The 14,641-nt window shown below is 52.2% G+C and overlaps 1 protein-coding gene across 7 annotated transcripts in view; it reads left to right on the plus strand.

Moving 5' to 3' along the window:
- KCNAB2 (potassium voltage-gated channel subfamily A regulatory beta subunit 2) overlaps positions 1-14,641 on the plus strand; it is a 134,710-nt gene that overhangs the window by 106,417 nt on the left and 13,652 nt on the right. For all 7 annotated transcript variants that reach the window (XM_084822085.1, XM_084822089.1, XM_084822087.1 and 4 more), the window contains 3 exons: positions 1,682-1,726; positions 2,086-2,129; positions 8,099-8,185. In XM_084822085.1, coding sequence (XP_084678211.1) covers positions 1,682-1,726; positions 2,086-2,129; positions 8,099-8,185 — 176 coding nt within the window. The remainder of the gene's footprint in view (positions 1-1,681; positions 1,727-2,085; positions 2,130-8,098; positions 8,186-14,641) is intronic.

Consider the following 14,641-nt stretch of genomic DNA (forward strand, 5'->3'; position numbering starts at 1 on the left):
GGAACCCCAGCCATGCAGTGGTGGCCAGAATCATGCAAAACTTAAGTCAGTAAGCCAAACTACACATTAAGCTGATCACATAGAGCAGGGGTCCCCAACCCCCGGTATGCGAAACCCCCTTACCTTGGGTCCGTGGGGGTCTGTGGGGGGGGAGGCGATCCGCCCCTCCCCCCCGGAATCCTCGCCGGCCCTGGCCGGCTCCGCTCTGCGGTGAGTCTGCAGAGCTGCTGGCCGGCTCTGGCCACTGGCGGACTTCCAGCCGCTGGGACGAAAATGGCGTCCACATAGCAGATGCCATTTGCATCCCTGTTCTTCCAGTAATAGGCTACGTAAATATTTACATAGCCTATTACTGCAAAGTAATAAATGTAATGTGCTTGAATCATCCCGAAACTATCCACCCCCCCGTCCGTGGAAAAATTGTCTTCCATGAAACCGGTCCCTGGTGCCAAAAAGGTTGGGGACCGCTGACATAGACTATAGCTGAGGCTTAGCTTTTTTCTTTACTCTTCAGCCATTTGTTCTTCTCTCTCTCTTTTCGGGGGGAAGCACCCCGTGGCCTGTGGCCGGCAAGGGGCGGGGCATTCAGGGGACCAAAATGGCGGTGGGCAGCAGCTACAGCACCTCATCCGTGGCCTGTGAGGCCATCATTTTCATTCTGGACAATGCCCCGATGTAGCATTGCTCTGGAGCATTGTGGGAGATTTAAAATGGCTTCCACCACTGTAAGCCCACAGAACGGGTGGTTTGGAGAGCCAAGGGCCTTGGCGACTGATTATAGTATTGGAGAAGCTCAGAAAAATTCTTAGGAAGTCTTGTTTACATTGGCAAGGAGCCACATGACTTGTTAGTGGAACTAGAGATTCAGAGATGCTTCCAAGGTTGCTGTCACCTTGACAGCCTTTCTAGATGATCCACCCTTCTGGGGCAACGATGCCTTCTGACTAGTTTAGGCACAGGGCCGGGTGCAGGCTGCAGTTCTATGCAGAATGCAGTCCTGAGCCCAGAAGTCAGCTTCCTGAAAACATGACATTTCATTGCTTAAAAACAGGGACTAGGAAACTTCTCCCTTGGTCAAAAGCAGTCAGGGTCTCTGTTCTAGCAGTGGGCGGGGCCAGAGGCAAAGCGGGCGGAGTTTGCAACATGGGTGGTTTCCACACGACACAAGGACGCGGTCCGCACGCGGCCCTTGCACTGTGGGTCCCCCACCTCATTTCGCATCAGCGTTCTAGTCCTTGTGTCACACGGGCATGTGCGCGTGAATGATGCAAATTTGCTCCATCCGTACATGCTCACACACACGTAATAGCTGGATACAACAAGATATTGTGTGTGCGCTCATAATACCACACATAGGATTGCATCCAGACTTAGTCGTGCTTAGAGTAGACCCACTGAAATCAATGGGACTTAAGTTAGTCATGACTACCTTAAGTTCCGTTGTATTCATTGGGTCTACTCCAAGTGTGACTCTGCCTGGCTCCAACCCAATATCTTTTTTCTCATCTTCCTTATGCTCAGAATATATAAGAATGGATAAACTGCCACAACAATTTCTAATTCTTCCCAAGCTTTGGATCGAATGGAGCTGAAATGAATAGGGCGGGGGGGGGGGCGCTATTTTCCATTATGCATCACACCGATTCTTTTCCCCTCTCTCCCTTTCTGTGTCTCCTTGCAGACGCTCCAGCCTTGTGATAACAACCAAAATCTTCTGGGGAGGAAAGTACGTCATCGTTTCCGTGCTTAACGTGTGTGCCATTTGAGCAAAGAAAGCCGCCCTGACACCCGGTTTCATATCCCTAGAACTGGAGCTTTCCCTTTCACACATCAGCTACCAGTGACTTCCTTTTAAGGCTAGTGGGAGGGAAGTGAGCCTCTGAGCATGGGAAGAGTGACTTTCCCTCCTCACCCCTCCCCAGCTAAATCACACGTTTCTGGGATGAGAGATCAGGGTTTCTGGGTGGCCTCCTGCTGGCAGCAACCTCTTGCCTCTCCGTCCCTCAGTAGGCGTCCCTGTGCAGCACAAAGGGACCGTTTATACCCCATCAGTCTGATCATCTCGGGTCTCTCTTTGTTTTCCAGAGCCGAGACAGAGAGAGGGCTTTCAAGAAAGCACATTATAGAAGGTAAGGCGTAGGGTCAGAACCGTAACAGACCTTGGATATCCCAGGAAAACTGGCTTATCGCTTCAGTGTCTGCTCCCTCAGACAAGTCCATTCTCCAGCATCAGATAGCGAATCTCTTCAGGCAGGGGTGGGCAAAAGATAGATAGGGATCTCTCTGGGTGATCTGCAGTCCAATCAGCAAGGGTTTCTGACTCCCAGTTGTCTAACTGGTGCAACAGTTAAAGGGGCAATCCTATACAAGGTTAGACGGAAAAAAGTCCTACAACTCCCATCATGCCCCAGCCAGTCTTGACATGTATAGGATTGCGCCCTAAAACGAATGTTCGTACACCCCCAAATGAGGTTTCTTTCAGGGGAAACCAGGAGTGAATTTGTGTGTGAAGGGGCTTGCGTGCTTGATTCACACATTCCTGGGCAGAGCCTGTGCTCAGAGCCGCCCTTAATCCTTCGCGTAAGTCTGCTCACCTGAGCCACTGCTTTGTACCTGGCGGATCTCAGGATTCTGGAAAAAAGAAGAGTAGATCCTGCAAGATCTACCCACCCCTACGTTATGGCGATCCTTTGCTTTCCACCATTGTTGTTGCTGTTGTGGGTCAAACCTGAAAGCCATGCCCTGTGTGTCGGGGCGAGGAGGGGGGAGTCTGAACCTCCCTCCCTCCTTCCTGGTCAGCATTGGGGAGGCAAAGGGGCGGGGCCTGCGGAGTTAGCCCAAGCCTCCGCGGGCCAGGTGAGGAGCCTCCGCAGTCTGGTTTAGGCCTTTCAGGCGCTCACCTTCTTTTGTTTGTTGCTGCAATTCTTACAACAGCCCTGGGAAGATCAGTGTTATCCCCATTTTGCAGGGGGAGGGGAGCAGGCTGAAGCTGCGAGAGTAGCTTGCCTAAGACAACTAGTGAGCTCTTTACAGAGGCAAGATCTGAACACGGGACTTCCTCATTCACCGCTGACATTATGGCTCTGACGTTGCCCAGTGCCGGGCCGTCATTCACAGTGCGTGGCCATCGTACGTACAGCAATTCCCTGGGTTGTGCTGGCCCTGCTGGGGTTCCGCTGCAGCCTGCCCTCTCAACGGGCCAGGCACAACGGAGGCGAGATGTCTCTTTATGCCAGAAGTTTCACTATGCTGGCACACGTGCACCCCCTCCAACACTGGGGGGGGAGGATTAGTCACTTTTAATCTGAATTAAGCTTGCTTATCCCATCAGAGCTGATCCAAATATGCGGTGGAGCTGGACAATTTAAGCCTTAGCGGAATTCAGATTGATTTAAAATATCGTAATGGGTTATGTTAATTTTTAATTCTATTTATTCGATGAACATCGCTGATTTAAAATATTTTTGCCCATAATTGATAGTTGGTGGATTATAGCTATTAACACAGTTTTTATTATTATTTATTTTATTATTAAATTTATTAATCGCCCATCTGGCTGGTCACCCAGCCATTCTGGGCGATGTACAACGTATAATAAAACAGGTTAAAACAATAAAATTCTACAATAAAAACGTTTTCTAAAATACCCTAACCCACCCCAAATGCCTGCCTGAACAACCACGTTTTTAATGCACGATGGAAGCTCATTAAAGAGGGGGCATGGCGGAGTTACCTAGGAAGGGAGTTCCACAGAGTGGGGGCCACCACAGAAAAGGCCCTGTCCCTCGTCCCCACCAGTCTAGCTGTCCTGGCTGATGGGACAGAGAGAAGGCCATCCGAGGCTGATCTTGTTCAGCGGCCTGTCTGGTGTTGCTGGAGGCGCTCCTTAAGATAGGCTGGGCCGGAACCATATAGGGCTTTAAAGGTCAAAACCAACAGCTTGAATTTGGCCCAGAAAACAACTGGTAACCAGTGCAACTCCTTCAGCACGGGAGTGATGTGATCTCGCCGCCGGCAGCCTTTAATCAGGCGAGCCGCCGTGTTCTGTACCAGCTGCAGCTTCCAAACCGTCTTCAAGGGTAACCCCACGTAGAGCGCATTACAGTAGTCGAGACGAGAGGAGACCAGGGCACGTACTACCGATGGGAGCAGATGGTCGGGAAGGAAGGGGCGCAGCCGCCGTATCAGATGGAGTTGATACAGCGCTGTCTGGCTCACAGCTGACACCTGAGCCTCCATGGACAGCTGGGAGTCCAAAATGACCCCCAGGCTGCGGACCTGGTCTTTCAAGGGTAGCCGTACCCCATTCAACACCAGGTCAACATCCCCCAGCCTCCTCTTGTCTCCCACCAAAAGTACCTCGGTCTTGTCAGGGTTCAGCTTCAGCTTATTCCTCCCCATCCAGCCACTCACCGTCTCCAGACATTTGGACAGGGATTCCACGGCCAACCCTGGTGAAGATATGAACGAGAGGCAGAGCTGCATGTCATCCGCATATTGATGACACTGCACCCCAAACCTCCTGATGATAGCCCCCAGCCGCTTCACATAGATGTTAAATAGCATCGGGGAGAGGATGGAACCCTGTGGCACCCCACAAGTGAGTGGCCACGGGTCCGAACCCTCCTCTCCCAGTGCTACCCTCTGGTACCTGCCGGAGAGGAAGGACCGGAACCACCGCAATATGGTGTCTCCAATGCCCAATCCCTCCAGGCGGTCCAGGAGGATACCGTGGTCAACGGTATCAAAAGCCGCTGAGAGGTCGAGAAGAACAAGGAAGGAGCATTCGCCTCTATCCAGAGCCCTCCTCATATCATCCACCAAGGCGACCAAGGCAGTTTCTGTCCCATGCCCAAGCCTGAAGCCCGACTGAAATGGGTCTAGATAATCAGTTTCTTCCAAGTGTGCCTTCAACTGCATCGCCACCACCCGCTCAATCACCTTGCCCAAAAATGGCAGATTTGAGACTGGGCAAAAGTTGTTCAGAACTTGAGGATCCAAGGAGGGCTTCTTTAAGAGCGGTCTTATCACTGCCTCCTTGAGGGCTGATGGCATCACTCCCTCCTCAAGGGAGGCGTTCACCACCGCCTTGATCCCCTCACCCAGTCTCTCTCTGCAGCCCATAATGAGCCAAGATGGGCAAGGATCCAGTAAGCAGGTGGTCGGCCGTACAGATGAAAGCACCTTGTCCACTTCATCAGGAGGAAGAAGCTGGAACCGATCCCACAAAACCGGTTTGCCACAGGCCGCCTCTCGCTCACTAACTATCCAAAGCGTGCAGAGTAACACACCTAATCTGATCAATTTTATCTGCAAAGTGCCTTGCCGAGGCCTCACAGGAGGCCTTAGAATGCTCCAGTGGTTCCGGAGCCACAGGACCGACCAGGCTCCGGACCACTTGGAACAGCCTCCTGGGACAGCACTCTGCAGACGCGATGGAGGCAGCATAATATTCCTTTTTTGCTGCCTTCACCGCCACGTGATAGGCTGAAGATACAGCTCTAGCCCGTGTCTGATCATCTTTGGAGCGAGACTTCTGCCACCGGCGCTCTAGCCGTCTCACCTCCTGTTTCAGAGCTCGTAACCGCGGATTGAACCATGGTGCAGTCCGAGCCCTGTTCAGGGGGAGAGGGCGTTTCGGAGCCACCCGATCTAATGCCCCAGGGATTGCGGCATTCCAGCCACCCACCAGGGTCTCGACCGAGTGGCCATTGGCGCGCCCCAGAGAATCCCCAAGCGCGTTCAGGAATCCATTTGGATCCATAAGACGCCTGGGGCGGACCATTTTAATGGGTCCTCCACCCCTGCGGAGGGGTTGTGGAACCGAGAAGTCCAGTGTCACCAGATAGTGATCTGACCATGACAAGGGGGTGGTGGATATACCCCCGACTTCCAGATCACTCCCCGCTTCTCCAGAAACAAACACAAGGTCTAGTGCATGACCGGCTACATGGGTGGGCCCAGTTAGAATATGGTGCAGCTCCCAGGAGGCCATGGTCTCCATGAAGTCCCGAGGTGCTCCTGTGAGGATGGCCTCCGAATGTACATTGAAGTCCCCCAACACCAATAAGTTAGGGGACTGTACATGCACATCAAAGACCACTTCAGGCACCTCGGCCAGGGAGTCAGTCATGCAGAGGGGTGGACGGTACACGAGCAGAATCCCCAGACTGCCCTTTGGGCCCAACCTCCAGTACATGCACTCAGCAACCTTGGTCTCCCGGAAGGGGGGTCTGGTGAAGACCAAGGACTCTCGGTAGATAACAGCCACTCCCCCTCCCCGATCCCCAGCCCTCGGCTGCTGTGCATACGAAAATCCGGCTGGTCACATGGCTGCAAGGGTTGGAGCAGCAGCCTCGGCCAGCCAGGTCTCCGTAACACATGCCAGGTCTGCACCCTCGTCCAGGATCATGTCATGGATGAGGGAGGTTTTCTGGGTAACAGACCTGGCATTGCAGAGCAGCAAACGAAGGCCAGAAGATGGGGTCACGCCTCCCCCAGCCATCCTTTGGCTCTGGACAGGCCCGGAGCAGGGGACAGATACTACACATCTCTCCCTTGTTCCCCTTACCTGGCATGGCCTGCCCCTAGCGCTCCGCCAGCGCCTGCCACCCAGCCTCGGTATGTTCTGGCCCCCAACACGCCCCCCACTGCCTCCATCAGGTGGACACATGCCCCCTCGCTCCCGCCTATCAGGCAGGCTACCCACCCCTAAAAACACAACAGAACCCCCCAGAACTTAAAAACAACAACAACAAAACAATTAAAAAAAAATTAAAAATCCCCTTAAAAATAATGCCAGGCAGGAGTCCACAGGGAAGGCCTGGTGTTGGTGGCGGCGGCAGGCGCGCCTCTTCCCAATGGTGGCAGCTTCTCCTGCAGGCCCTGGCTCTCCCAGGCCACCTCAGCCAGCCAGCTTATGCAGCCCCTCCAGGAAGGGGCAGGTGGAAGCAGCACAGCTGGCTCGGTACCTGGGGGCCTGGTCCTGCAGGGACTGGCGGTCTGCCAGGCAGATGTCCACAGGGAAGGCCTGGTGTTGGTGTTGGCGGCGGCGGCAGCGGCGGCAGGCCCAGCAGCAGCAGGCACGCCTCTTCCCCGATGGTGGCAGCTTCTCCTGCAGGCCCTGGCTCTCTCCTGGCACAGTTACAGAAAGAACGAAAAATATGAACTACCAAGCGGATCCTCTTCAGATCTGCCGTGCTTCTGTACAGGGGGCATCAGCTCCATTTTGTGTCCAAGCCGTGATGTGCAGTAGTTTAAGAACAACAGCCCCTGCGTTGTTGACAGCGGGGCAGATTCCAGAGGCTGGTGTAGCCATTTGCTGGGGTCCCAAGACCAGCACCTGAAAATAGGGATGGATGCCCCTTTTGATTTCTACAATTTTCAAGCTTTTTGAAACACCAGTTGTTTCCATCCCGTTCCTGTATCCGCATGCGAATATTCTGGTTAAAAGTCCAGGCGGAAATTCACAACACATTTTTTATATGCTTTTCTCCTACCCTAGGAATGTTTGTATGCATTTTTGGGGGCGTTTCTTCTGATGCATACATTAGGGGGAATGTGTACAAAAATACATGCATTGGGAGAAATGCCTTTGCTAGTTAGGTGAAACGCGTTCCTCCTAATTTATGCGACTTTGTATTATTTCTTCTAACGTATGCATTTTTGTGTGCAAATTTCCCTAATGCACACATTTGTGTATGTATTTTTTTATTGGAAAGCTGCGTCAAAATTTGGAGAAGTGCAAAAGATGAAGGACAACTCTGTTCCGGTTCATGTATTAGTTCAGGATGTGTGAATTAAGTTATTTCATGTGAAAATGTGAACCACATGAATTCCTCCCACCATCCCAACCCCAAACATGCAGCTATCCTATGTTTGCACACCCGAGCTATGGAGATGCCTCACTCAGGGGGCCCTGATTTCCTGGGCCTGTTGGAAACAGAGCAGCAGAGGAAAGATACAAGAGGAGGGGAGAGGAAGAGGCAGAACTATGGTGGGCTTACGGTGGCCCCACAGGCTACCTGTTTAAGAACAGGGCCCAGAGTGTTCAGGGAAGGGCTGCATTTGATGCGTTTGGTTTCTGCCCCATCCTCAGGCCTGAAGGTGTCGTTAGAACGGCTGCAGCTGGAGTATGTGGACGTGGTGTTTGCCAATCGACCTGACCCAAATACTCCCATGGAAGGTAAATATAACCATCACATCTTGCTTACTCTCTTGGAGCAGCTGTTGCTGCAGGGAGATTCCCTGCAGGTCTGCATCTCAGCAAGGGAACAGATCTGTGCATTCCAAACATCTGATATGTGAGGCACTCTTCCCCCCTCCCTCGCCGTTACATTTGGAGAGACTCCTTGATCTCACATCTGAAAAGATTCACAGGCCCCTCCCCTATGTGCCTTCCCCTTGGATGAGAAGGGGGTGAGGCATGAGCAGTGACTCGTGCAGAGGTGCAACAAGCAACCTCCTCTTGAGTGCAAGTCAGTGTTTTGCATCTCTGAATTGAGAGTGATTGAATGATCCAGTCACTTTTGATGCAGAGCCAAGACTGCACTACCTGCCTCAAGCAGAGCCTGGTTGGAAAGATTCAAAGCTGGAGCTGGGAATCATGCAGAGACACAGCAGGCAGCCTCCTCTGAGATCAGGCAGTTCTACTGTGTTCTTCAGAAGGACTAATTGGTGGATGCGGTCATATCTGATGCAAAGATGAGGGGCAAATCCATACCCAAGCAAGACCAGGGCAAAAGAATTAGAAGGCAGCAAGACCAGGGCAAAAAATCATGCAGAAATGCAGCAGGCAGCCTCCTGTGTGGGTGGGTGGGTGGGTACAAGTAGCTCACAGGAACCTTTTGTGATCAAACTAGTGTATTCCTCGCAGGGCAAAATTTGGGGATTTCTGCAGCAGAAGAGTGAGCGACAGTATTTCACTCCGTATTTCACTTACACACTGGCTCAGGACTCCCTGGAGAGAATGCCCCATTCTCTTGGTCCCTTCATTGTCTGTCATGGCAAGGACTTCCATGCATGCGTGCACCGCCATTTTGGATGTGTCGGGTAGCCATGCAGAAGGAAGGAAACAGGCAGGTCTTTCAAGCGTTGAAAGCCACTCGTTGCTGGAAATTAAAAGGGCCAGTACGAAGGTGATGTTTGGCCTCCTTGGCAGAATGAACCAGAGCCCATCCTGAGCTGGATCCCACCTAGCGTTTGCCCAAACAAACACATGTTTTGGGATCTTCCCCATTAAATCAAGTCCATGTGTAGGAAACCATACATCAGGGTCAGGAAACCACAATTACTGGGTTGTATTTGTGGGCTGTGTGGTGTCAGGGGCACCCTGACATCAGAGGGGTGGGGCCCTCTGGCATCATTTGGTTCCTGGCAGCCATGTCAGGAGGATGACCCGACGCGGCCACCGGGAACCGGCTTCTCCCGCTGGGGAGAGGAGGCACGGCGGGCTCCCCCCCATTACCCTTGTTATCTCCAGCCACAGACAAGGGGGTTCCCCTGCGTTTTGCCCGCCCTCCATCGATTCCTCCCTCCCTGTCTCCTCACGAAGCCCCTGGTAGCCTCCAAGCCAGGGGGCAGAGCTCGAAGAGGAGGCAGGGCTTGGAGAGGGAGGTGGGTGGGGTCCACCAAGGAGCCCACGCCTCTGCGGGCCGGATGGACAACCTCTATGGACTGGATGAGGGCCGAGGTTGCCGTCCCCTGCCACACAGCACCCTAAACAAATGATTCATGTGGAGTTCTCACGTCGTGAGGAGCAGGGCCGTGGACTCATGCCAGCTTTTACTCGCCAGTCTGTCTTGTTTTTAAAAAGGAAAAAGAGGCTGAAAGAGAGACTGAGATGGCAGGCCGGGAAACAACAGCATCCCGTCGAATGCACAGAAGCAACAGCTTTGTGTTCCTGCATGCTCGAGTTGTGCCTTCCCCGGAGCGGGAGCCCAAAGTGCCCTTGAGATGCCAGAGGGCTGCCTCCTCCCTCCAGGGTCTTTCTTCCCTCATATCAGGAATGCCTCCAGGGGAAACACGATTTCCTCGCAGGCTCCAGGGGCCAAAGGGGCCGTGACCCTTGGACAGGGAACCTCGTCCTTCCATTCGACGCATCCAGCCGTCTGCCAGGGGCAGGGGTGGAAATCAATCTTCTCCAAGGGCGTTCAGGTATCCTGAGACAATCCCATCTCACTGTCCTTCCACCCTGGTTGTGATAGCGGTGGACCGATACCACGTCCTCTAATTCAGCTGCCTCTTTGCAGCATGCCCAAAACACACCTTTATAAGTGTGTTTCACTTCAAGTCAGTTTGCATCAAGCACCCCTAATTCAGAGTGTCATTTAAAACGCTACCGCAAGTTGCGTTCCTTCAGGATTTCATAATTCTTTCTAATTCTAACAGAAGTGTTTCAGGGAAGGGAGAGGGGCGTTATCCTGACAATCAATTGATCCGCTTTGGAAACAGGCTAGTGTGCAAAGGGCTTGAGAAGTTTGTGAAAACCGTTGCAAATCCAGGGTGCGATTAAAAGATCAGAACAGGAAGTTGTCAGTTCATCAAATTGTTTTTGAATTTATCTCGCCCGGGGGAGTTGAACCTCAACCCGTGGGTCAAATCCAGCCCACCTGTGGTCCCCGATGGCCACGCCCCCTCCTCCTGGCTCCACCCCCTTTCCCCCGACTACCAATAGTTTGGTGGTTTCCCAGCTTTTGTGCAGTTATTTCCCCATTCTAAAATGTTGAAATGCCTCTCCCAAAGCTCAGTGACTGGCAGGAAGAACTTTAGGGCACAATTCTATGTATGTTTGGACAGGAAAACGTCCCACAACTCCCAGCATTCCCCAGCCAGCTGGGGAATGCTGGGAGTTGTAGGACGTTTTTCTCTCTTTAAGCTAAAATATGCCAGCATTTTTTGTATTTTGGCCCCACCCCCTTTGCCTTCGGCTCCGCCTACCACAGGAATGCCGCCCCCGAGAGCTTCTCCGCAACTGACTTCAGCCCTCAGGCCGAAAGAGTTTGAACCTAGATACATACACCCTTCTCTCTTTTCAAATGGAACTGATGTGTAGCTGATGCTGATACTGATTGCTTAGCGGAGCTAGTTTGCCTTGCCTTGCAACTCTGGCCCATTTTCTTATTGATAAAAATGCGCAGTGATATTTTCCAGACTTCCCCCTGCCAGATATTTATGTTCTGAATTAAAATCGGAGGTCACGCTTCACCCCAAAGGTTTGCTTTGAGAGTGTGAAAAGGTGAGAGGGTGCTGCCTCTGGTGTTTCTGCATGAGTCACTGTCCCCGTCTCAACACTGTTAGGCATGCAGATGCAGCACATAGGCCCAGTTAAGCGTTTATTAGAACAAGAGCCCCTCTGTGCCTAGAAGCACTGCATTGGATTACAACGCTTAACATTTGTAGGGCGCTTTCAAGTCTCCAAAGTGCTTCACCCGCATGATCAAGTTGTAACCCTTCCGACAGCCCTAGGAGGTAAGTCAGCCCTGTTGCTCCCCAGTTTGCAGATGGGAGGGGGCTGAGGCTCAGACCAAGCAGCTTGCCGAAGGCCACCTAGTTGGTTTGTGGAAGAAGCGAGATTCGGGCCAGGGACTTCGTGATTCATAGCCCAGGCTCTTAGTCATGACGCGACACCACTTCCCTCTTCTAAGGGGCCGCTCATTTCTCCTTGTTCTTGAGGAATGACCACATGGGGCGTGAAATGCCCCTGCCCTCCCTGAATGCGGCCGAGGACGCAAGAACTGCAGCCTTGCTTGCTATCTGCATAGAGCACAATTTAAAGTTGTCCCCGGGTGAGATTCCAGCATCCTATGCCTGACCGTGCCCGTCTTCTCTTCTGCAAGGGAGGTGGGGGGCGGGGGAGGTAGGTGTGTTCTGTGTCCCAGTCCCTCATGTATTACCATGCCTTGCGATAAGCCAGCAGCTGTAAACTTTGGTCTCTCTTAAATCTTTCTTTTATCACCAGGGAACCCATTTAGCTCTTCCAAGTCGCGAACATTCATCATAGAAGGTACACTGTACCCCCCATCTTGATTATCTGCATCCAAGTGGCATTTTATGGCACAGAATCCATGCACTTTTGCTTTCGATTCTTATTGGCAGTACCTTCCTTTACTCGGATGGCAAAATTCTCCATAAAATGCCCGAAGGAAGCAAAGAAAGAAAGAGGAAAAAAACTGAAAAAAAACCTTTGCCCCTTTAGTAACATCTTGCAAGTAATATTTAAAATGCAAAACTTGTTCCTTCCTTACATTCTCCTTCCTGGTTCATGTCATTTCATAATCCCCTCCTCTGTTGCATGTCTCTCCCCTGTACTGGTGTTCATGGTGCTTCCTTCTGCATTCAGCTGGAATTTGGCATCCATGCTTAGAGTTCTCTCTGGGGTTGGTTGTCTTGTCCTGGCCTCCTCCCCTTTCGCAACTTGCTTGTAATTCTGAAAAAAAAAAAAACACCCAACACCACATACAATGCATCTTAATGTCCGTGGACCGCAGCAAATGCAGCCTCCTTTCTGCTACGCACAACCCAGCTGACTGCATGAGTCCCTGCTGAGAACAGGTCATTTTGCTGCATTTCTGCACTGGGCATGATTGGCTCATTCAGTCATTCAGGGGCATCATTAGGTCTGGGCCCCGGATCTATTTCCCGGGGCCCTGGATCTGTTCCTCAGACCTCTACATGTCCCATGCCGCCAATGGAAGGGTGGCTTTTTTCTCAGCTTAAGTGCCATGCAGGGGCCAATTTTCAAGGTGGGTGGCAGCTGGGGAGAGAAGGGCTAACTCTCCTCTCCACAGGCCACCACACTCTGCTTGGCAATTAAGCTTTGAAAAAATATTTCCATTGGTGCCAATGGGAGGTTTTTTCTAAGCTTACCTGCCATGCCTGCGGGGGAGGGGGGGATTTCCAGGAGAGAGTTAACTCTCCCCTTCCTGCGGCCACTCCCTCCAGCCAAAAGTAAAGGGCATAGCTCCATATCTTCCTCCATGCAGATGTCTGTTACCTGGAGATGCTGGCAACTGAAGCTGGTATCTTCATGCCGAGGCTCTCGGAGGAGCTGATTGGAAGGCACTACTACGCAGAGCAGTGACTCCTTCAGAGGCACAGAAGCAGCCTCCCCTGGGTGAGGGTGCTTTGGGCTCTGCGGAAATGGTTTGTTGAATTCATTGGCTTCTCAGGGCCCTGAAATATCATCTGGGAATTGGAAATGCTAACATTTCTTTATTTATTTGAAATTTTTTTATCCTGCTCCTCAGCCCAAAAAGGCCTCCCAGAGCAGCGTACATATAATCAGTAAAACAAGGAGGTCCCTGCCTGCATCTAAACAGAGACAACACCCAAGGAAAAAGGAAGCGGGGGGATTACGTCTTTCAGCAGGGCTGGTGGAATGTCTCTCTTCAGGGATGACCCCCTGGTCATGCCCCCTCCATCATTGCCATCCACATGTCGGGAAGGGAACTTCCTCACCAGGCAACCTTCTCCGCTCATGTCGGCTCTTCTTCTTCTTGCCATTTAGAGCTCCGGAAGATCTGGAGTCGAAATTGCGTGGGGGGCGGGTGGCCCCTGCAGAAGTGCAGTCCCCGGTGTGCAGAGGGCAACAAAGCCGGCGACTGGGAGGCGACAGCTGGGCTGGGGCCAGTGAATGTGTCCCCACTCTCCCCACCCCTGCCAGTGATCGGAATCGTGCGAGCGGGGAGACCCCTGAATAGAGCTCTAAAGCGGCTTCAGTCGAATTTCAGTGCATGGGATGTGTGGTTTGGGGGGCAGGGCTTAAAACACCTCCTCCTCTTTGGGGCACGAACATTCTTTTGCTTTGGCTGGATGGGTATTTTGGCCTGCGTGTTTCGGGACCCCTGGGGTGGGATGGGGGCAAATTCTGAGAGAATTTCAGAAGTCAAAGATCCACAAAGCCCCCAAAGCACCTGCTGCCCTGTAAAAGGGGGAATTAGTTTCAGCATGAGCATTCACAACTACTTGCTCAGACACTTTCAAGCACATATTTCCAACCTTGAGGGCTAGAAACTTGACTACACACACACACAACAAACCTTTTTCAGGACCCCAAATTCTGTATCCAGTCTCAGCTTTGTGCCTGAGGAGCACAGCTGAGGAAGCTGCACAGCCTGGCCTTTAGCCTCACTTTTACACATCTCTTAAACAGCTAAGTTTCCACTGCCCAAACCTCCCCCTCCCCGCAACTGCATGATGCACTGTTTTCAAAAAAGAACCAACTTTTCATTTATAAATACTTCTGTGCCTGCAGCATCTGGAAGCAATGTTGTTCCTCCCCAGATGCCGGTGGGCTGTGGACAAGCCGGGCTTAAATATTCGAAGGGAGAGAGAGAGAAAAACTAAGGCAGTGGTAGCAATCTGGTGCCCTCCAGGTGCACTGAACTACAACTCCCATCAGCCCCAGCAGGCATGGCCAATGCGCAGGGCTTAGGGGAGTGGTCGTTCAAGACTTCTGGAGTGCACCAGTTTGCCTTCTCCTGATGTAAGGGGGTGGATTCACTGCCTCTTGAAGAAAGCATAGGGGCTTTATAGCTGCGGAGGGCGGGGAGAATGGTGGGATGTGGAAGGGACTCCAGAGGGGTCTATGAAATCTGGGGAAAATCCCATCATTCCGAGCCAGCACGGCCAGCCCATCTGC

Source organism: Heloderma suspectum, chromosome 15, assembly GCF_057233095.1.
Source record: "Heloderma suspectum isolate Gila_16-S chromosome 15, 16-S_ref, whole genome shotgun sequence".
In the NCBI taxonomy this organism is placed as follows: Eukaryota; Metazoa; Chordata; class Lepidosauria; order Squamata; family Helodermatidae; genus Heloderma; species Heloderma suspectum.